Here is a 27,232-nt window from a genome sequence, read left to right as displayed (position 1 = left end):
TTACCTAGAGCATGTGTGCTGTACACACGTCATCAAAATACTACTGGAATCGTTATCTTGCCATATATACAAAGACAGTTTATTTCGTTACGGTCAATAGTACCTGTGAAGGGTGATTTGCATGTCGGTATATAAAGCTACTGCTTGATTAGCTGATGCTTTCCCACCACTCATTTTCATTCAAGTCTTTTCGATGACGTTATTTATGCGTGCAAGCCATCGCGAGTGGAATAAATAAACAACGTTGACTCAATGTTGGCTATGTATTCCGTACACGCGCCATTATATGTCTGGCTAAAATGAAGATTGTTATGAAGATGGGGATTTTCAAATCCTCAAAATCAGGTACCAAGCTCTGTAGGGTAGGCTACCGCTTGCGCGGATCCGATGGGGATGAGAAGCCTAGATAAACTTCAAGCACAGGAGTTCTCAACCAAGGGGGCGTGAAACATCTGAAGGGGGGCGCGAAGAAGTGATCACCTGACAAAAATTTTCGCGCTCAGCGCAATTTACCTCCAATGCACGCGTGTTTCTTTCTATATAGAACCAATTTCATATTTTTTACTCTCTCATTAACTTTTATAACCGACCATACCACCAAACAATCTGTTGGGGTTGCTAGCATCCCAGTTGGATTTTGTGATATGACGATAAGGGGGGCGCGACATTTTTCACTATCAAAAAGGGGGGCAAGGTTGAGAACCACTGTTCAAGCACATAACCTGGGATTATAGAGTCATCGTTGACCAAAGTATTATGAATATGAGGGATTTTGATGCCAAAAACTATGGCTGTGCGCACCAAACCTATGTATTGTATATGGGGGGTTATGATGCTTAGCAGGTATGGCCGTGCGCATCAATCCTAATTGTGATAAATAGAAAGACTGGATTAGCCTACCCCAATGAAGTTGCCTCTCGGTTAGGGTTTCATATTTAAACATATATGGTAAATGGTGTAGGAGTTTCAATGGGCACATGGTTTTGTTATGTTATATGCTGCAAATATTTTCGTTGCCAGTTAACGAAGAAGGAAATGCTTAGCATTTATGGCCGTGTCCACCACACATATAAGTATTTTGCACGGGGGGGGGGGGCAATTATGGCCGTGTCCATCAAACCTAGTGTGGTAAATATATTCACTGGACTAGCCTATTGCATTGAAGTTGTCTCTCGGCTAGGAATACATATTCAATCACTGGCAAATGGTGCAAGTATAGAATGCAAACATGGAATGGCAACAACCGATTTTGCAGCTTCGTTCCGCTTCGCTGAGGCTGGAGTCAGAATTGCCTTGCGTAAGCGGCTGTAGGATTTGTGGCAATCCCAATGTTATCTTCCAGAGGGCAGAATTAACTGAATCTGATCTTGATCGGAAGCTACTGTCGCACCAATTCCGAAAATATCAATTGAAATATGATCAGGCACTGAACTACCCAGTATCCGCCCACCAAGTACGACATATCGGCATTGTCCGAACAATCGGAGAGCCGCAATGGATCATTGTTTTGCAATCATCCGATTGTTCTGAACAATGCAGATTTCAGATGTTGAGGGTGATTTTTCGTCAAAGTCCGGAGCCTGATCACATTTTAATTTATATTTTTAGAATCGGTGCGATACCAGCTTTCGATCAAGACCAGATTCAGTGAGTTCTTCTGTCTGGAAGATAACTTTTGGATTGCCACAAATCGTACAGTCGCTTACGCAGAGCTATTCTGACTGCAGCCTCGGCGAAGCGGAACGAAGTTGCAAAATCGGTCGTTACCATTCCATGTTTACATTATATAGTGCAAGAGTTTCCGGGTAGCGCCTAAATTTCCATGGGTACATGGTTCTGTTGTGTTATAAAACTGCAAATAATTTCATGGCGAGTTGAAGATAGAGCATTGAAGCAGGAAATGATCCCCCGATTCTGTCACGCCACATGTTGTACCGAGGCCATCGTCGTGATAACCTATTACTATTGTCCTCAATTGGCATAATAGTAAGGGCATTTTATGAAATATTTCACAAATCTGTGAACTATATTGTTACCAAACAATTTCTTCACCAATATGTCTGTCAAGGTCTCTTATAACATGTGTTAAAATGTTGAAGTTCAACTCTTGTGGGAAACCCAGAAAAAAGGCTGTTAAATTTGACAACTTTAAAAAAATAAAAAATAAATTAAAAAAATTGAAAAAAATATTTTTATCGGCTATAAGTAACCAAGGATGGGTTTAATAATGGTTTTTCATGTTTCTCAATTGATTGGTAAAATTTTCATTTTACTACAGGCTGTTTTGTGGAAATATATGTAAAAGTATGGTACTGAGGGCATAGTTATCTAGTCATAAGTACACCGTTCAGTAATTCGATACCGAACGATTCAACAAATTCTGTATACTGTAATACTCGGTAACACACACATATATAGGCTTAAAACCAGTTCAGTAATTCCTTAAATACAGTTCTAAGTCATGCAGCAAGGTCTAAAACGGTATTTTCTGTATCATTCCGTTCTATAAGAGGTACGCAATTGTACCGAAGTAAAAAAGCGGCTATGAATCCAGCACGGCCTTGTGTGAGTTCATTGTCAATTGTTACTGAATGGTTCGTCGCTGTTTCACCATAATTTCTGATCCTTGGCATATGCATCAGATTGGATCAGACGCTCATATATCCAGGTAACACACTATGAGCAGCGGTTTGGGTTAATAAAGCCAACGATCCTGAGTTTCAACATTCCAACTGGAATGGCTGAATTAAGAGAATCAATGGTAATGATGCAAAACAGCGCGCACAGATCGAGTTCCTTCCAGTTATTGAAGGAGACCCTGATGACCTCAAAACCTTCTTCGCCAGTCTTAAAAAGTGCACACAGCGCGATGGGGTAGCTATAGTGACCGTCGATCTTCCGATTCGACTGAAGGCTATATATAATGAAGCAGACAAATTTACCAGTCATTCCAAGGTTGAGTGGTTTTCACCTATTGAAATCTTATCTTGGACCGATTGGTGACAACATGGAATATTCTGGGCTACTAGATGTGATCTAGTTGATCTATTCAGGAAGCACAACAACCATCCACATCATGGATGGAGGATGTTTTGGCAAGGCAGTCCCTCCTCACCTCCTCGTCGATGCAGCAATCTATCAACATACCATGGAAATTGCCTTAACTAAGCATAAGCGTGGTGACATGAAGTCCTTCATGGAAAAGGTGACTGGTGGGGAAATGGGAGCCAGACACTGTGACCCAGTATTGCGAGTATTTGAGCGAAGGTTTGAAGAAACGTTCAATCGATTCGCAAAAAGAGGAAGAACACCTTCACTCTAGGTGGAGTACCAATACATGGTAGATATGCCCAATGTCTTTATCAGAACCGAGTGACTCGCAGACCACAGTGGGAATCTGTCCTGCATTGTTACCAAGATGCTTCACACCTGCAGGCCGTCATCAGCAGTTCTCAAACTTTTTTCGGCACGCCCCTTGATAAAAAATTTCGCCCCTCTCTTATCGTCATATCGAAAAGTATTAAAAAGAGCAACCAATGTTTGCAACCCCAATGCATTGTTTGGTGGCGCGGGAGGTATTTATGGCTGTTGAGACACTTCTCAAATATGTAGATGCCGTTGAATAATTTATTAAACATAACCATGTGCAATGATAACATGTAGCACATGAATTATTTAGCGATTTTGGTGCCTAACCCCTTCTATTACCCCACTAGATCTTAGCTCGAACGGACCTCACCACAACCTAAATCAAAATCCAACGGCAGCTACACGCATTTACCAGTTACACTTCATTCAGGGACATCTTCTGATTAGTGCAAGGTTCGGTATCACTCAAAATCTAGCATCAGTGTGTGGATGGTACGGCGGAATTATGAGATTTCAAATCGAAAGGCCCAATTAGGATTATTTCCATTGTTAAAACTGAAGTGCAGGGGCCAATGAACTTGTCCTAAAATGGTTTGAAAAAATGAAGCCATTCGTCAACGATGGATAAAAGGGGTTGCTCATGAATTTCTCAACTGGTTTCACAAGTATACGGTTGATGACGTAGTCGAAATACTGAGGGAGCAGCTGAATTTAGGATGGCCATTGGCCATGCAGATCAACCTGGATGAAAAGTCAGTGACGCCGACCATGGTTGTCATGTCAAAGGTGAAAGCAGGGTTTTAATGACTCGAGTCACGATTTTTTACGACTCGGGTCATTTTCTAAAAATACGGATCCGTGTATTGACTCGACTTCTCGAGTCATTGCGCATTACTCGAACCATGTCATATGACTCGAGACTCAGACGGCCAAGACCAACATTTTATGGTAATTTCGAAGTTTGGTAAAGTAACCAAACTATTGGGATTTCGTCTAATAGTACTTGTACTTGAAAATGCGGCGAGAAAATGCTAAAAGTTAGGAAAACTAGTATATTAGCAATGCGAACCATTCGATATCACCAAACAGAGTTATAAAAAAGGGCTTTAACTGGAAACAGAGCAGTATCAACACAATGACTTGGACTCGGACTCGAGCCATAATACCATGACTCGGACTCAACCCTCTGCTCGCTGACTTGGACTCGGACTTGACTGGGTGGTGGATTGAAAATGAATCGACTTGACGCGAGTCAAAACTATAAAATTGAGATTGACCCTTGACTCGGGGCCTTATGAGTTGGTTAAAACCCTGGGTATAAGCCCTGTCATCGCAAAGAAAATGTCCTAAGGTTTACGAGTAAAACATTCACATTGACTCATTGAAGTTTGCTTTCAGAATGTCATTGTGGTCTTTGATGGTTACAGCAGTTCACCAAAACATACAACATGTTCTAGAGGACACAGCGACAGGAGTGATAAAACCGGAGACACTACCTCTAACAGAGGGTGCAGCTTCATAACGTTCACTCCACGAGTACCTGCAGACCAGGGATTTGATTCGTTTACAGAACTTGTCTCCGAACCCCAGCGATTACGGATGGAAAATAGGCGTGCATAGATATGAGCCTGATGAGCTATTGCAGTTCAGAAGCTATAGTTGTCATAAAGATTGCAACAACCGAATATACAGCTGCAAGAAGAATGAGGTCAAGTGCATTTCAGCCAGTGGAGTATGTAAAGACCCTATAATGCAATGATTGCAGTTACGATGATGTTGAGTCCCAAGAAGGCATAAGCAATAGTAGTGTTATGAAGCACTTTTCGTGCAGGCCAATCAAATTCGCCACGTTGCCCTAATTGCCACGCCTACAGGACGCCCATTGCCACGTCATCCTAATTGCCACGCCTATATGATGCCCAATGCCACGCTTAGATATTCCAATGTTTTGTGAATTTCAATACCGATTTTCCATGTGTATTTAGCAATATGTATTGAATAACTTGCTTGCTTCTGAGAAATGAATAACATTCATTATTCGTTAGATGATTAAATTCCGAGACTTTATAATAACTTGCTTCCGAAAAATTAATATAATTCAGATTATGCATAAGTTTCGAAAACTATGATGTCTATGCAAGGCTATATTCGCCAGATGATATTATTATGTGTATTTGGACTTCGTATTTTCACGGATAATATGAGCAACGCTGACCTAGGTGTGTGTTTATGATGATATATCAAAATTCTACACATCATCACTAATTAATTAATATAAAATGCGATTTTGAGCGCTGCGAGTTGATAACACTAATCCCTACGCTCCTGATGCATGATTTTTTGTGATAAGGACCTTGGTAACATTCAGAGTCTGCAACGATTGTTTGGATATACATTAATATTAATATAAAATGCGATTTTGAGCGCTGCGAGTTGATAATATTAATCCCTACGCTTCTGATGCATGATTTTTTTTGTGATAAGGGCCTTGGTAACATTCAGAGTCTGCAACGATTGTTTTGATATACATTATAGCAATACCCCCACTGAACTATAGGCGGTTATATTACTCTATTGGTCAGAGATAGCTCATCCGTCCATATTTTTAAACTTGATTTTATGTACACTAGTTACGGTCTCTGCAGGCTCCACATTTTACAACTTATTTTCATTAGACGCAGGCAAGCGATTCTCAAGTTCGGAGCTACGGAAATAAATCACTCGAATGTGCGATCCGAGGTCTCTGCATCTCAAGTTCGGAGCTATGGAAACAGATCACTCGCGTGTGCGCGTTCCGAAGTCGTAACAGCTCTAGTAGCATATACGCAAATCCCAAGGCGAAAATAACCGAACGAAGTATAGCCGCAGGCGCGAGATTCGCAGGGCTCTAATTATACAAACACTAACTCTGCCTGTATGTGAACCCTAGCGTTATAACGACAGGGTCTAATTAGCGCATTCTGAAGCCATAAATTTATTCAACTTCATTGAGATAGCCATGATTTAAAGATGGTAGTCGAGTGTGACAATAGCACTCGTCAAGGTTATACAAACATAGCCTTAAGCTAATCTTTACTTCACAAAATATAAAGTTATAAAAGTAAGCAGATTTGTATGAAAACCCGCTACATAGAAGTAAAAGTAGTCTAGAAACATAACTACTTACTGAAAAATCGTTACGTAGAAGTGGGGTTAGTCTACGAACATAGCCACTTACTTACTTTGAAATCTCTACTTGTACTTGTATTGGAGCAGAATAGTGACCGATGCATTAATGATTTTAATACTCTGTATTTTAAATTACCCACACCTATGAGTCGAAGTGTTCTTAAGTAACTCATGTTTTCAATATCACCTAAACGCAAAGTTCCAAAATTTCCACGTTGATCAAATACCACAAACTTTGCTTGCTTTTAGAGTTAGTAACAAAGCGCATAACAGAATTCACCCAAAAAAAAAAAATCGGTACTCCGAAGGTTCGAATCCCACACCCAGTACGTTTTACGAGAATTAACATTTTTAGAATCAAATATAGCGTATTGAGTACTTTTTCAGCGCATTAGAGACGTTTACACTATGGAGTTCGTAAGCTTTACTTGAGTTTTTTAAATTAAGGTACAAGTAGCCATTTCCGAGTAAGTAAAACGTTAGTATTTTAGGTCCATTTCTGCTTAATACTATAATTATCATGGTGTTGAAGCAGTCCAATATCATAAACACTTGAAAGAATTGGTTGCATGCAGCTAAAAACCTAATTGAGTACTCTGAAGAAGTACAAGTAGCACAGTTTATGGTGTTTGTATGACATCAAAATTCACGTAGGCCTACTTTGGGCTTACCTTATGTTAATAGTTTTCCTCGTCTATCTACTTTACAAGATTCAGTGTAGAAATTCAGTAGAAATGTAAACACGCTTGAATATGACTAAAACTCACATAAGCATTACACTATGATTGAATATTTGAATTAGCAAGCATAACAGATGATCACCTAATGAGTGCAAGCGCGACTTCGCAAGTGGAAAATAAGTCAGATCGCTCGAAATAATAGTACCGAGTTGCGTAAAGCTAATGTTCTCACCGTAGCTGATATCAAGGTTTGCAATTTCGCCTATGGGAATGAGGTATTAGAAAATACCAATTCGAGAGGTCCTCTACTAGATAGTGACTAGCTTTCTCCATCGCCAATACCTGATGCTGTCGGATAAGTTTATGAAACTGACACCTCTCATCCAGAGCAATGAAAAAAGTACATTCCAACATTTTATTATCACTAAATTTCTACTACAGTACAGGAAGTGCAGATCTCCAACAAGTGAAAAAGTACGTATTATAGGTATAGTTTGCCAGATAACTGAAAATAATAAATAAAATTAAAAAATTAAAAAGCGCGAAATATTACATTTTATCCCGGAACGCAACAAGAAAAATCGTATGAGTTTTGTAAAGTAGATAGAAAACTATGCCTGATAACTGAAAATAATAAAAAATAAAATGAAAAAATTAAAAAGCGCGAAAATTACATTTTATCCCGGAACGCAACACGAAAAATCGTATGACTTTTGTAAAGTAGAAAGAAAACTACACTATTCCGATACACTAAAGACTTTTACACTCCGCATTTTGTATAGAATATAATAATTTTACATTGCGGGGTATTCAGTAAACTTTAATCCAGTGATCCTCAGTCTATTTTCAATCACGCTCCTCTTATTAGTCTAGGCTTCGAACCCCACATCCAGTACGTTTTATGGGGATTAATATTTTTAGACTCAAATACTTTTCAAATGTACTAAAGTCTTACAGTACGGATTTTGTAGAGTAGTTAGAAAACTACCTTTTGAGTCTATAGCGAAGTACTTGTTCATTTTAGAGTACTCAAGTATTGGTTTTGCCTTGGTAGCAATATACTCAATCAAGTGATTATCTATTTACAGCGCATCTACTTCTATTTCAGAGTTTTCGGTTTTCAGACAAACTATACCTTCAATACTTACTGATTTACTCGTTAGGAAATCATCACTTCTTGCACTTTACTAAAAATTTACTGATACTAAAATGTTAAAATGTACTTTTTTCAATGCCCTCGATGAGCAGCGCCAGTTTCAACCATATCCTATCATGCATTTTGGCGCTGCAGAATGACGTATCGCAACGAGAAATAGCAAAAATAATTGAGTTTTACAAATTACCCTTCAAAGTGAACCTACATGTTGGGTATTATCCAAAACCTCGTAGAATTTTGCTCCGAGCGACAAATCCTTTGAATTAAGGTGGAAGTACCTATTTCCGACTAAGTAAAACGTCAGTATTCTAGGTCTATTCCGGCTTAATTCTGAAACTATAACGGATTTGAAGCAGTACAATATCATAAACACTTGAGAGTATTTTGTGCATATAGGCAAAAAACGTACTTGAGTACTCTGAAGAAGTCAATACTTACTTGTTTAGCCGCTCGGACATCGTCACTTCTTGTACTTCAATATAAATTTACTGCTGATAAATGAGTAATCGACTTTACCCGATATTCGCGTACTATGAAACTGAAGAATGAATAGACGTGTTTTCAAACTATAGAATGATATAGTCTCTACAAAATGTTTTTGATATCAAGATAACTTTTTTACATGAATGGTCACGTATCCTAATATTCAAATAACCCAACACAGAGCTAGTACTTACAGGAATATCGTAGTTCTTGTAACAAAGTTGTATGTGCACAATATATGTTTAAGGTAAGTCCTACATATTCATGATTTCGTCCGAGTTTGTATTTTAGAAAATATTATACAACAATTTACTTTACTAACGAGAAGTGTCGAGTTATCGAATGATTTTCCCTTCCGTCAAAACAAATAGAATGTGAAACTATATTTCTAACGTTTCTAACCCTTTGCACACCAGTGGTAAATCACACAAGCAACAAATTTCGAGAATCAAGTTATTGAATAACGTGAAAGCGTTTTTCTAGTGTCAAGTCGTTATGTTGATTAAAGCGTATATTTTAATACCCCGAAGTGGGACTTCGAAACTATCGTCAGTTCTCCAAGAGCAAATATCGTGTTCTACAGTGTTAAGTTGTTGTATTATGTAGCTGGTAATTGGTGCACGTAAGCCAAGGATCGAACCAACTTGTGTTAACTTGCGTTATTATGTACCTAGTAATTGGTGCGAGTAATCCCGCAACTGCTGCTGTTCAATGGCTTTACCGCGTTCTTACCAAGCACCTTAATAAGGATAGACAGCCCCAAGCAGATAATGTAAGTATGTATGTATGAATGATGGGTCTTATGGTGCTTGATGATAGAAGCTGGTCTTCTATTCTATATTCTGAAATAATCAAGCTGTGGTTTTACCAGCACCGCGCCACATAGAAACTTTAGTAGAATCACTTATTATATCTCCTCACGTTCACTCAAGTAAATCTAATTTGATACTCGAGTACTGAACCTTAATTTTCCAGCAGTGTGATAAACGCCCTCAGATGGTACTCAACATCGCACAATTCCGCTCGAATACAAGTAAAAGTACACATTTCAAAGTAAGTAAGTAAGTGAGTAACTGGTTATGTTTGTAGACTATATCTCCACTTCTATCGTTCAGAGATGTTGAGCAGAGAAGTACATGTATTTCTTCAAAGTACTCAAGTGTTTTTTTTGCCTAAATGCACCATTTATTCAAGTGTTTATGATATAGGCCTGTTTCAAATTCAAGACAGTTTCAGTATTAAACAAAAATGGACCTTGAATACTAACTTTTACAATGTGAAATTTTATATGCATAAACTAAGAAACGTCACTTTTACAATGGTTCGGTATGATTTCTATATTATTCCACTCTCGTTATTGGACCGCGGTGTGACGCCGAGCTATATCTCGATGCCTAGGCTTCCGCATTTATTTATTTTTTTCGATTTATTCTGCCCTATATAGATTTAACATAAGGAAGGTTATTTCACTCATAAAATTTGGAATACGTATTTGCTCGAGTTCAAGCCATAACGCTTGGAGTGAAATTTTACGTGGTTTTCGTTGATATCCAACTGGGCTAATTTCGAAATGTAAATTGAAAAACTCAAATATCGCGTAGTAGGACTTCCCAAATTTTCGGTATATTTTTGCTATTTTTTCACGGTGGTGATAAGTCATTCAGGACAGCGATATGCATTGTAGGAAATAGATGAAACTGTTACAATTCATCAAGACCCCTGAAAAAAGTACATTACATTTCAACATTTTATTAGCAGGTAATCGAAATACCAAAAACTGTGCTAACCTTTGGAGTTGCTAAGTAAGGAAGTACTCGTAATTTTTCAGAGTATACCAAGTAGGTTTTCTGCCTACATGCACCAAATACTCTCAAGTCCTTATGATATCGGAGTGCTTCAACTTCATGATAGTTATAGTATTAAGCAGAAATATATCTGGAGTACTAACGTTTTACTTACTCGGAAATGACTACTATAAATACATATGGCTATGTTGTTGCAATCTTCAAAAAAGTACCTCCATCAGTAAGTAATTTCTCGTAAGCTATGCATACAAATGAGGACAGTTACATCAACGAGTGGTAACTTGTTGTAATATGTAGCTAGTAATTAGTGCAAGTAAGTCCGCAACTACTGTTCAAGGCCTTTTCCTCGTTTTTACCAAGCATCCTCGTAAGGATAGACAGCCCCAATCAGCTAATATAAGTGTGTACTGTGTATGTATGAATGAGGGGTCTTATGCCGCCTGACGAATGAAGTTGATCGTCTATTCCAGTGCTTTTCAACCTGTGTGACGGTTCGCACTTGTGCGAATGAAAAAAATTACAGTGCGAATGACGAGCATGGTGCGAACGGTGCGAATGAAAATCCGGGATGAGTGCGAATGACTAAGGTGGTGCTAACGGTGCGAATGAAAATCCCGGATGAGTGCGAATGGAAATCGTGAATAATAATTGCTAATTTTTCTAGCCTGGAATAATTCAAATAAACGTTACAGGAAGAGCAGTGTAACTTTTGTTGTTGCGACGCAATTGTAAAAATTTGTTTAACTTACGACGCACCACTAGTCGTAGCTCTCACAAGCAGTAGTGAATTAATATTTTCGCACTCTAATTATTACGTAACGAAAGGCCTGGTTTGGAGGCTGTCTGAGCCTGCGGCAGGCTGGGAAACTGACGTTAAATTGACTTTCTGCTTACTTACGTAAACAATCATCATACTTTCGTATTACCTGTTCGATTAGTGCGAGGCACGAGGATAATAGTAAATACCGTCATCACAGACTCCCATTTGCAGGTTACTGTAACGCAAATTTTACCCCTTCAATGATTATTGAATTATGGACTGCAAAAGGTATAATTTTGGGTCGACACGGTGCCAGAGTTATCTGTTAATATGTATGTAATATTTGTTGAATTTATTGCAAAAATTCTGCGATAGTTTTTACAAATCTAAGGTCACGGTGTTGGGTACTGGAGCGAATAAGCGAGACACGCAGAAAATCTGGCTTTATTATGATAATTCAAGATAAGATTTGCCCGACTGGTTTTTCTGGAAAACATGGTCGAAGACAGTTGGGATGAACTACTGTAGGGACTAGGGATGTGCAACGAGCGAGTTCAGGTCTATGAAACTTATTCATTTCGAGGCCAACCCCTTCTGCGTCGGTTCACAGAAAGACGGAAAGTTTAGATCAACAAACCGCTGATAAAATGCAATGCCAAAACATAAGCGTCGACAAACCCCTGGCCACAAAATGACCGATACTGGATGGCCAAACCATTCGATATGGATATGCTCCATTGACGGCACGGAATCGTCCCGTTCTTGCAATCTAATTAGACCAGGGGTGTCAAACTCAACCAACGTCGCGGGCCGGATTCAACAGTTCAGATCGCTCGCGGGCCGCACCCAAATTCCCCATTACCAAAATACCTCAAAAATTCATGTCTTACTTTTCATTTTCATACTCCATTAACCAGCATATATACACAGTAGTGTGTTACATTACATGATGGATCATAGGGATTCTATTCTAGCTGCACCTTTTATTCGCAAACGGTGGAATTGGCAATGATACCATGATTTGGCGGATGAATAAAGTTATAAGCCTATAATGCAGTGGCTCTAACGATGGTTCAAGTTGGCATATTTTTATGCTCCCTTCGTTTTAGTGATGTATTGGCATCAACCCTGCGAACGCGTAGTGAGGAATAGAAACTGGGACGTTGGAATTTCCTTCATTGTATTGTATCGCGAATCGAGTTTCTCTAGAATAGTGGTTCTCAACCTTTTTTTAGACACGCCCCTTTATGATAGTGAAAAATTTCGCATCCCCCTTATCGTGATATCACAAAATCCAACCGGGATGCCAGCAACCCCAACATATTGTTTGATGGCATGCAAGGTTATGACTGTTGGTAAGAGAAATAAACAATATTAAATTCGATCTATATATAGAGAAACACGCTTGAATTGGACGTAAATCGGGTAGAGACTCCCCAGGTTGAGAACCACTGCTCTAGAGGCTGGAGACCTCTAATATATTTTCCATGTAACCTATATATCAGGACAGACATCAGGACCTGGTCATCCAAGCACTGGTAGAAGGGTTTTCGTGAAATAGTTGAAATCAAAACGAGCGAAATTAGAAACCTTTGTAATGATACACTAAATATCTTGAGACACATAGTAGCCAATTTGTTGCACATCTGAGCAAATAAATGTTGTATTTTCATCTTCTTTTTCTATAACAATTTTCGGTTAGTTTGTGCGAATGAAATTTATTTTACAAAAAAAGTGCGAATGAAGCTCAAAAAGGTTGAAAAGCACTGGTCTATTCTATTCCGAAATAATCAAGTTAGTGGTTTTTAACAGGACCTCACCTCGTAGAAACTTCAGTAGAATAACTTGTAACTCCTCACGTTTACTCCAGTAAATCTAATTTGATAATCAAGTAGGCCTACTGAATCTTATTTTTCCAACGACTTCAAATTTAGCTCTAACTTATGAGATTAAATATAATAACTTTTCACGTTGCAGTGTAATTTACAGCATGAGCCAAGTGATTTCATAATTAACAAAAGATAAATAAATGAATTACTAGAGTATTTTAAGATATTCGTGTCATCCTCCTTCGTATATCATAAATGAATACCTACTGCAGGCGATTTGTAATTATTTGCGCTGTGTTTGATTAACTCAATCATGTTGCAGTGTTTTTTAATAGCGAAACTCAGCATAATCCAAGTAATTTCATGATAAACACAAGCTAATTGAATAAATTAACATTAAAGTAGCTTGAGCTTACGTTTGTATCACCTTGACAAGTGGCATTATCAGACATGAAAATGATATTATCATCTAACACCAGAAGTTAACACACGTCAATGTGGTTCGGAATTCACGAGAAATTAGTTATTAAGAGAAGTATATTCTTGTATACACAAGAGCGGAGAGAATCTTTAAAATGTAGTAAGCAGGCCGATGGGTATTCGTTGAGTTGTACAAGCATAAAAAACATTCCCGCGCGCGTCTTGGGATTAGGTGGTAGGGTTAGAAAGAATTAGGTTTATGAGCGCGCGGGAATGTTTTTTATGCTTGTACAACTCAACGTTAGTACTCCAGATATATTTCTGCTTAATACTATAACTATCATGAAGTTGAAGCACTCCGATATCATAAGGACTTGAGAGTATTTGGTGCATGTAGGCAGAAAACCTACTTGGTATACCCTGAAAAATTACGAGTACTTCCTTACTTAGCAACTCCAAAGGTTAGCACAGTTTGTGGTATTTCGATTACCTGCTAATAAAATGTTGAAATGTAATGTACTTTTTTCAGGGGTCTTGATGAATTGTAACAGTTTCATCTATTTCCTACAATGCATATCGCTGTCCTGAATGACTTATCACCACCGTGAAAAAATAGCAAAAATATACCGAAAATTTGGGAAGTCCTACTACGCGATATTTGAGTTTTTCAATTTACATTTCGAAATTAGCCCAGTTGGATATCAACGAAAACCACGTAAAATTTCACTCCAAGCGTTATGGCTTGAACTCGAGCAAATACGTATTCCAAATTTTATGAGTGAAATAACCTTCCTTATGTTAAATCTACATAGGGCAGAATAAATCGAAAAAAATAAATAAATGCGGAAGCCTAGGCATCGAGATATAGCTCGGCGTCACACCGCGGTCCAATAACGAGAGTGGAATAATATAGAAATCATACCGAACCATTGTAAAAGTGACGTTTCTTAGTTTATGCATATAAAATTTCACATTGTAAAAGTTAGTATTCAAGGTCCATTTTTGTTTAATACTGAAACTGTCTTGAATTTGAAACAGGCCTATATCATAAACACTTGAATAAATGGTGCATTTAGGCAAAAAAAACACTTGAGTACTTTGAAGAAATACATGTACTTCTCTGCTCAACATCTCTGAACGATAGAAGTGGAGATATAGTCTACAAACATAACCAGTTACTCACTTACTTACTTACTTTGAAATGTGTACTTTTACTTGTATTCGAGCGGAATTGTGCGATGTTGAGTACCATCTGAGGGCGTTTATCACACTGCTGGAAAATTAAGGTTCAGTACTCGAGTATCAAATTAGATTTACTTGAGTGAACGTGAGGAGATATAATAAGTGATTCTACTAAAGTTTCTATGTGGCGCGGTGCTGGTAAAACCACAGCTTGATTATTTCAGAATATAGAATAGAAGACCAGCTTCTATCATCAAGCACCATAAGACCCATCATTCATACATACATACTTACATTATCTGCTTGGGGCTGTCTATCCTTATTAAGGTGCTTGGTAAGAACGCGGTAAAGCCATTGAACAGCAGCAGTTGCGGGATTACTCGCACCAATTACTAGGTACATAATAACGCAAGTTAACACAAGTTGGTTCGATCCTTGGCTTACGTGCACCAATTACCAGCTACATAATACAACAACTTAACACTGTAGAACACGATATTTGCTCTTGGAGAACTGACGATAGTTTCGAAGTCCCACTTCGGGGTATTAAAATATACGCTTTAATCAACATAACGACTTGACACTAGAAAAACGCTTTCACGTTATTCAATAACTTGATTCTCGAAATTTGTTGCTTGTGTGATTTACCACTGGTGTGCAAAGGGTTAGAAACGTTAGAAATATAGTTTCACATTCTATTTGTTTTGACGGAAGGGAAAATCATTCGATAACTCGACACTTCTCGTTAGTAAAGTAAATTGTTGTATAATATTTTCTAAAATACAAACTCGGACGAAATCATGAATATGTAGGACTTACCTTAAACATATATTGTGCACATACAACTTTGTTACAAGAACTACGATATTCCTGTAAGTACTAGCTCTGTGTTGGGTTATTTGAATATTAGGATACGTGACCATTCATGTAAAAAAGTTATCTTGATATCAAAAACATTTTGTAGAGACTATATCATTCTATAGTTTGAAAACACGTCTATTCATTCTTCAGTTTCATAGTACGCGAATATCGGGTAAAGTCGATTACTCATTTATCAGCAGTAAATTTATATTGAAGTACAAGAAGTGACGATGTCCGAGCGGCTAAACAAGTAAGTATTGACTTCTTCAGAGTACTCAAGTACGTTTTTTGCCTATATGCACAAAATACTCTCAAGTGTTTATGATATTGTACTGCTTCAAATCCGTTATAGTTTCAGAATTAAGCCGGAATAGACCTAGAATACTGACGTTTTACTTAGTCGGAAATAGGTACTTCCACCTTAATTCAAAGGATTTGTCGCTCGGAGCAAAATTCTACGAGGTTTTGGATAATACCCAACATGTAGGTTCACTTTGAAGGGTAATTTGTAAAACTCAATTATTTTTGCTATTTCTCGTTGCGATACGTCATTCTGCAGCGCCAAAATGCATGATAGGATATGGTTGAAACTGGCGCTGCTCATCGAGGGCATTGAAAAAAGTACATTTTAACATTTTAGTATCAGTAAATTTTTAGTAAAGTGCAAGAAGTGATGATTTCCTAACGAGTAAATCAGTAAGTATTGAAGGTATAGTTTGTCTGAAAACCGAAAACTCTGAAATAGAAGTAGATGCGCTGTAAATAGATAATCACTTGATTGAGTATATTGCTACCAAGGCAAAACCAATACTTGAGTACTCTAAAATGAACAAGTACTTCGCTATAGACTCAAAAGGTAGTTTTCTAACTACTCTACAAAATCCGTACTGTAAGACTTTAGTACATTTGAAAAGTATTTGAGTCTAAAAATATTAATCCCCATAAAACGTACTGGATGTGGGGTTCGAAGCCTAGACTAATAAGAGGAGCGTGATTGAAAATAGACTGAGGATCACTGGATTAAAGTTTACTGAATACCCCGCAATGTAAAATTATTATATTCTATACAAAATGCGGAGTGTAAAAGTCTTTAGTGTATCGGAATAGTGTAGTTTTCTTTCTACTTTACAAAAGTCATACGATTTTTCGTGTTGCGTTCCGGGATAAAATGTAATTTTCGCGCTTTTTAATTTTTTCATTTTATTTTTTATTATTTTCAGTTATCAGGCATAGTTTTCTATCTACTTTACAAAACTCATACGATTTTTCTTGTTGCGTTCCGGGATAAAATGTAATATTTCGCGCTTTTTAATTTTTTAATTTTATTTATTATTTTCAGTTATCTGGCAAACTATACCTATAATACGTACTTTTTCACTTGTTGGAGATCTGCACTTCCTGTACTGTAGTAGAAATTTAGTGATAATAAAATGTTGGAATGTACTTTTTTCATTGCTCTGGATGAGAGGTGTCAGTTTCATAAACTTATCCGACAGCATCAGGTATTGGCGATGGAGAAAGCTAGTCACTATCTAGTAGAGGACCTCTCGAATTGGTATTTTCTAATACCTCATTCCCATAGGCGAAATTGCAAACCTTGATATCAGCTACGGGGAGAACATTAGCTTTACGCAACTCGGTACTATTATTTCGAGCGATCTGACTTATTTTCCACTTGCGAAGTCGCGCTTGCACTCATTAGGTGATCATCTGTTATGCTTGCTAATTCAAATAATCAATCATAGTGTAATGCTTATGTGAGTTTTAGTCATATTCAAGCGTGTTTACATTTCTACTGAATTTCTACACTGAATCTTGTAAAGTAGATAGACGAGGAAAACTATTAACATAAGGTAAGCCCAAAGTAGGCCTACGTGAATTTTGATGTCATACAAACACCATAAACTGTGCTACTTGTACTTCTTCAGAGTACTCAATTAGGTTTTTAGCTGCATGCAACCAATTCTTTCAAGTGTTTATGATATTGGACTGCTTCAACACCATGATAATTATAGTATTAAGCAGAAATGGACCTAAAATACTAACGTTTTACTTACTCGGAAATGGCTACTTGTACCTTAATTTAAAAAACTCAAGTAAAGCTTACGAACTCCATAGTGTAAACGTCTCTAATGCGCTGAAAAAGTACTCAATACGCTATATTTGATTCTAAAAATGTTAATTCTCGTAAAACGTACTGGGTGTGGGATTCGAACCTTCGGAGTACCGATTTTTTTTTGGGTGAATTCTGTTATGCGCTTTGTTACTAACTCTAAAAGCAAGCAAAGTTTGTGGTATTTGATCAACGTGGAAATTTTGGAACTTTGCGTTTAGGTGATATTGAAAACATGAGTTACTTAAGAACATTTCGACTCATAGGTGTGGGTAATTTAAAATACAGAGTATTAAAATCATTAATGCATCGGTCACTATTCTGCTCCAATACAAGTACAAGTAGAGATTTCAAAGTAAGTAAGTGGTTATGTTCGTAGACTAACCCCACTTCTACGTAACGATTTTTCAGTAAGTAGTTATGTTTCTAGACTACTTTTACTTCTATGTAGCGGGTTTTCATACAAATCTGCTTACTTTTATAACTTTATATTTTGTGAAGTAAAGATTAGCTTAAGGCTATGTTTGTATAACCTTGACGAGTGCTATTGTCACACTCGACTACCATCTTTAAATCATGGCTATCTCAATGAAGTTGAATAAATTTATGGCTTCAGAATGCGCTAATTAGACCCTGTCGTTATAACGCTAGGGTTCACATACAGGCAGAGTTAGTGTTTGTATAATTAGAGCCCTGCGAATCTCGCGCCTGCGGCTATACTTCGTTCGGTTATTTTCGCCTTGGGATTTGCGTATATGCTACTAGAGCTGTTACGACTTCGGAACGCGCACACGCGAGTGATCTGTTTCCATAGCTCCGAACTTGAGATGCAGAGACCTCGGATCGCACATGCGAGTGATTTATTTCCGTAGCTCCGAACTTGAGAATCGCTTGCCTGCGTCTAATGAAAATAAGTTGTAAAATGTGGAGCCTGCAGAGACCGTAACTAGTATACATAAAATCAAGTTTAAAAATATGGACGGATGAGCTATCTCTGACCAATAGAGTGATATAACCGCCTATAGTTCAGTGGGGGTATTGCTATAATGTATATCAAAACAATCGTTGCAGACTCTGAATGTTACCAAGGCCCTTATCACAAAAAAAATCATGCATCAGAAGCGTAGGGATTAATATTATCAACTCGCAGCGCTCAAAATCGCATTTTATATTAATATTAATGTATATCCAAACAATCGTTGCAGACTCTGAATGTTACCAAGGTCCTTATCACAAAAAATCATGCATCATGAGCGTAGGGATTAATGTTTTCAACTCGCAGCGCTCAAAATCGCATTTTATATTAATTAATTAGTGATGATGTGTAGAATTTTGATATATCATCATAAAAACACACCTAGGTCAGCGTTGCTCATATTATCCGTGAAAATACGAAGTCCAAATACACATAATAATATTATCTGGCGAATATCGCCTTGCATAGACATCATAGTTTTCGAAACTTATGTATAATCTGAATTATATTAATTTTTCGGAAGCAAGTTATTATAAAGTCTCGGAATTTAATCATCTAACGAATAATGAATGTTATTCATTTCTCAGAAGCAAGTTATTCAATACATATTGCTAAATACACATGGAAAATCGGTATTGAAATTCACAAAACATTGGAATATCTAGGCGTGGCATTGGGCATCATATAGGCGTGGCAATTAGGATGACGTGGCAATGGGCGTCTTGTAGGCGTGGCAATTAGGGCAACGTGGCGTAATTTGATTGGCCTGCACGAAAAGTGCTTCATAACACTACTGGCAATGCCTGTTGAAATGCCTGATATTGTGCATGTGAAATAGGCTACCTCTTCAGTGAACATAGCTATGCGAAATGAAGGCGATTTTGTGCATGAATATAAAAGTGGGTGTGGCGTTTTTCACAAAGCAGAGCCTGTAGTGAATTATAAGTGTTAACAATCAATTGAGAATCATGGAAAACCATTTTTAAACACGTCCTAAATTACTTATGGGCGATAAAGATTTTTTTATTTCATTTATTTTATTTTTTTAATTCGTCAAATTTACAAAGCAGAGCCTGCAGTGAATTATAAGTGTTAACAATCAATTGAGAATCATGGAAAACCATTATTAAACACGTCCTAAGTTACTTATGGGCGATAAATATTTTTTAATTTTTTTAAAAAAAAATTTTAATTCGTCAAATTTAACAGTTTTTTGTGGGGGTTTCCCACAAGAGTTGAACTTCAACATTTTGACACATGTTATTACACACCTTAACAAACATATTGGTGAAGAAATTGTTTGGTAACAATATAGTTCACAGATTTTCACAAGTTTCCCTTACTATAACACAGTGGCACTTATCGCCTTTTTTGGTGTGTTTGACTTTCATATTCTCGAGCACTACCTTCATTCCTCGCTCAGTCATTCATCAGTCTCTGGCGCTCCCATGTATATTTTCTGCTGACTTGTAGCTCAGCTTGCTTCCAGTCTGGACTTTCCACGCACTGCACTAGCAGCGAAGTCCGCGATGAGGGGTTCGTAGTGACTGCGATTCGAATCCACTTCCACCAGTGTCGTTACGATAGTGTTTAACCAACTGCGTCACTCGCTTCGCCGTCGAGACAATCTATTTTCGGTAAGTCGGAGTTCATTTTGCAATCCCAGTCTGAAGATGTTCCCTTCCGATACCCTTATTCATAGTCCCGCAGTGAATGCAAGATCTCGTATGTAGCTTATATTCACTCGTAGAGATTTTCGGCCAGAGTCATATTGTGACCAATTAATTCTGCATCTGTAGAACGTACCACTGGGCTACTCACCCCTCCGTGGCAGTCACCGTTTTCCACCCGCACGGACACACCACTATTGATTAGGGATGGTGTGAACCTCTGAAAGGTTCTGGTTCGTGTGAACGCGAACCTTTTTGGAAGGTTCTGTGTGAACGCGAACGTGAACCTCATGACATCACGTGACGTCATATTGCTATTTCTAACCCTACATTTCATTGAAGTGATAGCCTTTATATCAATGTACTTTACACGATACCTATAGCGATGAATCGGGCTGCATATTGCCATAATACTGATGCACATTTGACGTTTCAAACGTCGCTAAATGTATCAACTGAGGAAATCAAATGGACAGTGTATTCGGCGTATGAGTATTGCTACGTTTATATTGAGCAAAGTGTAAAACGGGTTTCTATACTTGCAACCGATATTACCCCATTAACAAGTTATACAGCAGTTTCCAACATCCCAAGCGCACGGATTTGGTTTTTATGATAGAATAAACATAGGAAGTCCAGACTCCAGATTGACCCCGTATTATACCCCGTATTATGACCCCGCGTGAAATACTACCGCGTGAAATATTTCTTGAATTGCTGCAAACTGCTACTAGTAGCGTTGAATTCAGCTTTAATGACACGATGTTTCGTCAATGCAATGGTATTTCGATGGGTTCACCGTTGGGACCTAGTCTGGCCGATATATTCGTGGGATACCATGAAAAGAAATTGTTTGAAAACGTCGCAAAACCTCTCCTCTATTTTAGATATGTCGATGACACCTTTGTTGCCTTTAAAAATGAACGAGAGTGTAATAATTTCTTCGAAAAATTGAATTGTCTCCATCCAGCTCTACAATTTACCGTGGAAAAGGAAACTGATGCTGCCCTTCCCTTTTTAGACGTCTTAGTAGAGAGATCAGGACAAACGTTTTTAACGTCGGTGTACAGAAAACCTACTTTCACTGGTCATTTCATTCGTTGGGATTCATTCTGCCCGAAGCGGCGTAAATTAAACCTCATTTCATCTCTCGTTAATCGCGCCTTGCGCCTCTGCTCAGCGGAAAAACTGTCACGCGAATTGGATGATATCCACTTGATTCTCTCCGAAAATGGCTATCCGGACCACATATTAAAATGCTCCATCTCTAGGGTATTGAAAAAATCGGATACAGCTCCAAAATATGGCCCAGAAAAATGCCCGGCATTTTTACACCTACCTTGGCTAGGTAACGTGTCTAGCCGATTTGAAAAGCTTATTAAATCGGCTGTTCACCGTTGCTACTACAGCGTTAACACGCATGTAGTGTACACGACGAAACGCTTGTTACCCAACTCTCGAAAAGATGTACTTCCTGCCTTTGATGCAAGTAATGTTGTTTACCAATACAAGTGCCACTGTGATAGTAGGTATGTAGGACGTACATCTCAAAGATTGTTTGAGCGTATTAAGCAGCATATCCCAAAATTGATTCGGTCAAAAACATGCGCAAATGATCGCACGGAGCTCGCACGTCAGTGCAAATTGGCTGCAAAAAACAGACTGCTATGATGATTACCAAGCATATGCTTCGTCAATCGGTCAGCATCTGAGCGAAAACCTTGCCTGTGCACAGCACTATGATGACAATATGTTCACTGTCATTACGCGTGGTAGGTCTGTGTTTCATTTAAAAGTGTTGGAGTCTACTATTATTCAGATGAGCAAACCTATTTTATGCAGACAGAAAGATTTCCTCTATAACCTACAAATTTCTCATTAGTGCGTGTTCCGTGCGTGTAATTGTTTATTTACAAATTGTGCTGCTACTATAGTACCGTATGTCCGTATACTTCGTAGTTTGTTATTGTTGCCATTGATACGATGCGAATTTCATGGTATGTGATTTTGATTGTTGCGTCATACTTTGCCTTTTTGGTTTTGCTTTTCAATCTGTTTAAATCCCTTTAGTGTGCCGATAACTCATGAAAAGAGGCACCCGAAAAGTCTTCGAGTTTAATAAATATACTGCTACAATGGATGTTGTATTGAAAGCTATATTATGACCCCGTATTACCAGATTATTTACAGCAGACAATGACATCAATTTCATTGAGTGGTTGAATAAGTATCATTCGCTGACTACATTTATAGTGTATTTCGCTCTTGATGTTATGTGATTGCTGGTCAAGTTCACGGCGGAGAGTCACTAAATATTCACAAACGGAAAGCTGGATATTTCCAGTAAAATTTTGTAACAAAGCAAGTAAAAATTTGAGATTGTCAAGGTGCGTGCTCGTTTAGTGTTTTTTCTATGCTGCCAGCGCCATGCATAGAGTGGCCGGCAGTTGAAATGCTATAAATTTCAACCAAAGATGGTAAAATGAAGGGAAAATTGTAACATATGACAAAGGTTCACAGTGTAGAACCTACCGAGGTTCGTTTGTGAACGTGAACCTCTAAATTTCTGAGGTTCACACACAGAACTCGAACGTGAACCTCACGTTCACACCATCCCTACTATTGATATTATGTGTTATACAGATTCTATGCGCAAAGCATCACGAAGATTCTAGACTTGCCTTTCCATTAAATATATTGGTTTGACAAAACGCCCGAAATATGTATTCTGAATTCCCGGTAAATGGAGTGATATCTCAATTTGTCATAAGGAAACCCGAAAGAATATAGTGTTACTTGAATTTGTCGGTCTATCCGACGTCATCTGTTCGGCCCTCCTATGTACACAATAACATTTGTTCAATTCGATCGTTCAGCTCTCGAGTTCATATTATAGCTTATGGATGAAATACGCACTCTATAAATGGAGGCTTTGTGTTTTAGCAGTTAGTAATAAGACAGTGCGATAACTGTATCATTGAACCGTCCTTGCGGTATGCAATACAACATAAGTTCTTTGCTTGCATACAGAGGATTGGAGGAAGACGGACCTAGAAAATTGAAATCTAATGATAACAATATCACTATAAAATGGGTAGCAGGAGTGACGAGGCAATAATTTCTGACTGACTGATGTATCGTTGTCGGTTCTCCCGTGTGTGATATAGATCAGTGCTTCCCAACCATTTTCAGTTCGCTACCCACTAATCATCCAAATGTCATTGCGCGACCCTCCGGACGCCCTTTCGCGACTAATGTTTAAACCACTGCTCGTGAGCGTCAGTTTTTATGTTGTCTGCGCGTTACAGTTATCTGGTCGCACGTAGCGTGACTATTTTCCCGAATTCATGATGGTATTCGGTCAATGATATTGGCAATTGCATATACTACTAAGAATTTTTGGCGACAGCAATATTTGGAGACAGCCAATTAGGCGACTATAGTCAATGGACAATTCCTAAATATACCGAATGTTTCTATCCTTTTTCGGCATACGTTTTCTCCCTGTCGATCTTTTTGGCAGCGCATTTCGACAGGTCGCATGTTTGCCGAAACTTCATATGTCTTGGTATGTTGTGGCTGGTTAATGTCCGACACCGAAAGGCCTAGTTTTATAAATGATGCGTACTATTTTATTAAGGAGATGGGTGCTCCTATTAAAACCAGGACATCTAACGATTTCAAATCGCGCCCGGCGCGAAGAAAATATGAAAGAAGTTCAATAATTCTGCAAACTAATACTCCATTATTTTTCGTTGATTCATGGGATAATTTTGGCCCTCTTCAAACTCGATGCACCGATTCGGGGTTGTGGTGCGGCAGTTAATGTCCTGCATGTAACAGATGAGTACGGACAGAAAAGGCTTATCTAGGCTCCACGCCGTCCGATCTGCTTGAGCGGCGTTTTGAAAAAGACTGGAAATGAACCGTGCTCCAAGTCTTCAGATGCGCAATCATAATAAAGAGTATCGGCTGGTGTGAATGACCATTGTAGTGGAAAAACACCATGAATACCACAGACAACATTAGACGAGAAAGCTCGTATCCATTGTTTGCTGATTATAACGACAAATCGGGCTGGATTGCTGCAGTTTGCGATCAACATTCGCAAAGCCTTCGGAGGAAAGAATGAATTTCAATCTCACGCAAACACACCAACGCACTGTCGGTTTCACGCTCCAATCAATATTACTGTGACGACAATCCGACTCACGAATTATTGTAAGCACGGCAACGTGGTTTGTGGCGCTCGTGGGTGCGAAATAATTTAATTTGGAGGAGGAGAATGTGCATTTAGTCTTCTAATCTTGAGAATATAAAGTGTTTGGAATATTTGGAAAAGTCTTCGCGACCCACCTGAAACAGCTTCGCGACCCACCGGTTGGGAAGCACTGGCTTAGGATAATTACATTCCTACGAGGGTCCCGAGGAATCAGAGTGAGAGCGTTTTATGGATTCTTCCGTCCACCCGTTCACCGTTCTCCCTACAAGAAACTTGCTTAGATTATGGCTAAGTTTATCAGCAATCGTCAGCAGGGATCGTGCCCAAGAGCGTCGGTTTGCGATGATAACCATTGAGCTACAAATGTCTTGCCGAATATTTGCTTTTAAAACGTTACTGCGATCAAAAAATGATTCCAACTCGGAAAAAGATTGACACATCTCTTTTGCTTCATACCCGAAAAATCGTTTCATAGGAAATCGAAGTTGAGATTTGCATTCTTATTTAGAGTTAGAGAATAATGAGATCTGTCAGTTTTCGATACGATGTGTTCCAAACGTTTTTCTACTTCTGCCTTTTACATTCATTTTTAGCAGGTAATCAAACGTTCTAGCTGACCATACCTCATTCATTCCAGGCGAAACATACAGAGCCAAACTTGAATGTTCCTATTTTCAGGGCTGCAGGATGAGTCAACATTCGGCAGCACAACGCTCAAGTATTACAATTACCATGTTGATACCACGACATTCGCTGGCGCTGTCGTAAGTTGCACGCAGAAAGGAGGGGAGTTGGTGACGCCGAAGAGCCAGAATCTCAATGATGCTGCGGCTGAACTTTCCCAGTTAGTTATTTGGTATCTCCGTACACTATCAATCTCTGTTTATATAAATATGTTTGCATTTCAAGAGGACAACCGATTTGGCTCGGTGGAGGCGATCTGTTCGGGGAAGGTAACTATGAATGGAACGACGGTGAGCGATTCGAATGGTCCAACTGGTAAGTTGCAGGGATGGTGTGAACGTGAGGTTCGCGTTCTGTGTGTGAACCCAAGAAATTTAGAGGTTCACGTTCACAAACGAACCTTGGTAGATTCTGGACTGTGAACCTTTTTCATAGATTACAATTTTCCACGTCATTATAACATCGTTCGTTGAAATTCTTTGCATTTCAACTTCGCACCATTCTATGCATGGCGCTGGCAGCATAAAAATAAACATCACCAAACGGGCATGCACCTGCCAATCTCAAATAATTTACTTGCTTTGTTACAAAAGTTTGCTCGAAATATAATATCCAACTTTACGTTTGTGAATATTTAGTGACTCTCTGCTGTGAGTTTGACCCGCAATCACACATCATCAATAGAGAAATACACCACACGTAGCATGTATAGGTAATTGGCGAAGGATGCTTATTCAACCAATCAATGAAATTGATGTCGTTGTCTAATGTAGAAAACTAGCTGGCGTATCGGGTCAATCTTGATTTCATTGTGTATATTTTGTATCATAAGAGAAAATCCGTGCGATTGGGGTGTTGGCTATTGCTGTATAAATTTTTAATGGTGTAATATCGGTAGCAAGTACAGAAACCCGTTTTACACTCCGCTCAATATCAAGCAATATCGAGCAATTGCCATACTTGGACGCCGAATACATTGTATGGGCCGGCCTAGACCGCTGAGGCGTAAATTTCCTTGCAAGTCCTCGCCGAAATTGTTGGCAAAGCGACGAAAGATATTGATTTTATAGGACTATTACATCATTTGATTTCCCCAGTTGATACATTTGGCGTCGTTCGAAACCTCAATATGTAATTCAGCGTTGTGGCATTATGTGGTCATTAATATAAGCAGTCACTTCACTGAAATGTAGGGCTGGAATCAGCAATATGACGACACGTGACGTCATGAGGTTCACGTTCGTGTTCACACAGAACCATTCAATAAGGTTCGCGTTCACACAAACCTGAACCTTTTAGAGGTTCACACCATCCCTAGGTTGAGTAATGAGTATAAATCAGTGTATAAAAGTGATTTCCCATCGAAATGGAATTTCAGGTGCAAATGAGTAGTTTCCTATAGTTTCGATGAATATAATAAACATTGTTCATAATCAGCAAGTAAAAATAATTTGTAGCTTCTAGCACAGTGGTTCCCAAACGGTAGGGAATTCCCCACTGGTGGGGAATTTCGGGATTTCTGGTGGGGAATAGACTCACTTTTGAAACAAATCTTTATAGTTTTCCTTTGTTAAAGTGCGTTTAGGAAAACCGAGCGATAACTCTAATATTTCGTAGCTCATTCACAATTCAGCGATTCATGTTATCAGTGCCTCCGATTCTCAAGAATCAACTGGATAGTGACACATGACGTACAACAATTGTACACCATCATCGGTCACGAAACGTAGTGATAGAAAATATCCTGATTCGTTGTATTGAAAGCTCATATTGCTGAACATGTACTCTAGGGAAATCATGGACTCGTTAATTATTAGCACAGCCAGACTCGTTACAAATGAAATTAGATATTTA

At 38.5% G+C, this 27,232-nt stretch overlaps 1 protein-coding gene across 1 annotated transcript; it reads left to right on the top strand.

The window, feature by feature from the left end:
- The first annotated feature begins 23,425 nt into the window (after positions 1-23,425).
- On the top strand, positions 23,426-26,197 carry LOC145440018 (pulmonary surfactant-associated protein D-like). Its single transcript, XM_080317679.1, has 3 exons — positions 23,426-25,290; positions 25,373-25,538; positions 25,604-26,197. Exons 1-3 carry the CDS (start codon positions 25,215-25,217, stop codon positions 25,695-25,697), a joined length of 336 nt encoding a protein of 111 aa, XP_080173805.1. The 5' UTR covers positions 23,426-25,214; the 3' UTR covers positions 25,698-26,197.
- The last annotated feature ends 1,035 nt before the right edge of the window (positions 26,198-27,232 follow it).

The sequence above is a fragment of the Botryllus schlosseri genome, chromosome 5 (genome assembly GCF_051294905.1).
Source record: "Botryllus schlosseri isolate E-star chromosome 5, Bs_hap1, whole genome shotgun sequence".
Classification (NCBI taxonomy): Eukaryota; Metazoa; Chordata; class Ascidiacea; order Stolidobranchia; family Styelidae; genus Botryllus; species Botryllus schlosseri.
Note: the sequence above shows the minus strand (reverse complement) of the source record. Positions and strands in the feature narration are given on the sequence as shown.

Coding starts and splice junctions, on each gene's coding strand:
- LOC145440018 (XM_080317679.1), top strand. CDS start 25,215: ATGAGATCTGTCAGTTTTCGATACGATGTGTTCCAAACGTTTTTCTAC. Junction 25,291..25,372: donor TTTACATTCATTTTTAGCAG/GTAATCAAACGT, acceptor TCCTATTTTCAG/GGCTGCAGGATGAGTCAACA. Junction 25,539..25,603: donor GCTGCGGCTGAACTTTCCCA/GTTAGTTATTTG, acceptor TTGCATTTCAAG/AGGACAACCGATTTGGCTCG.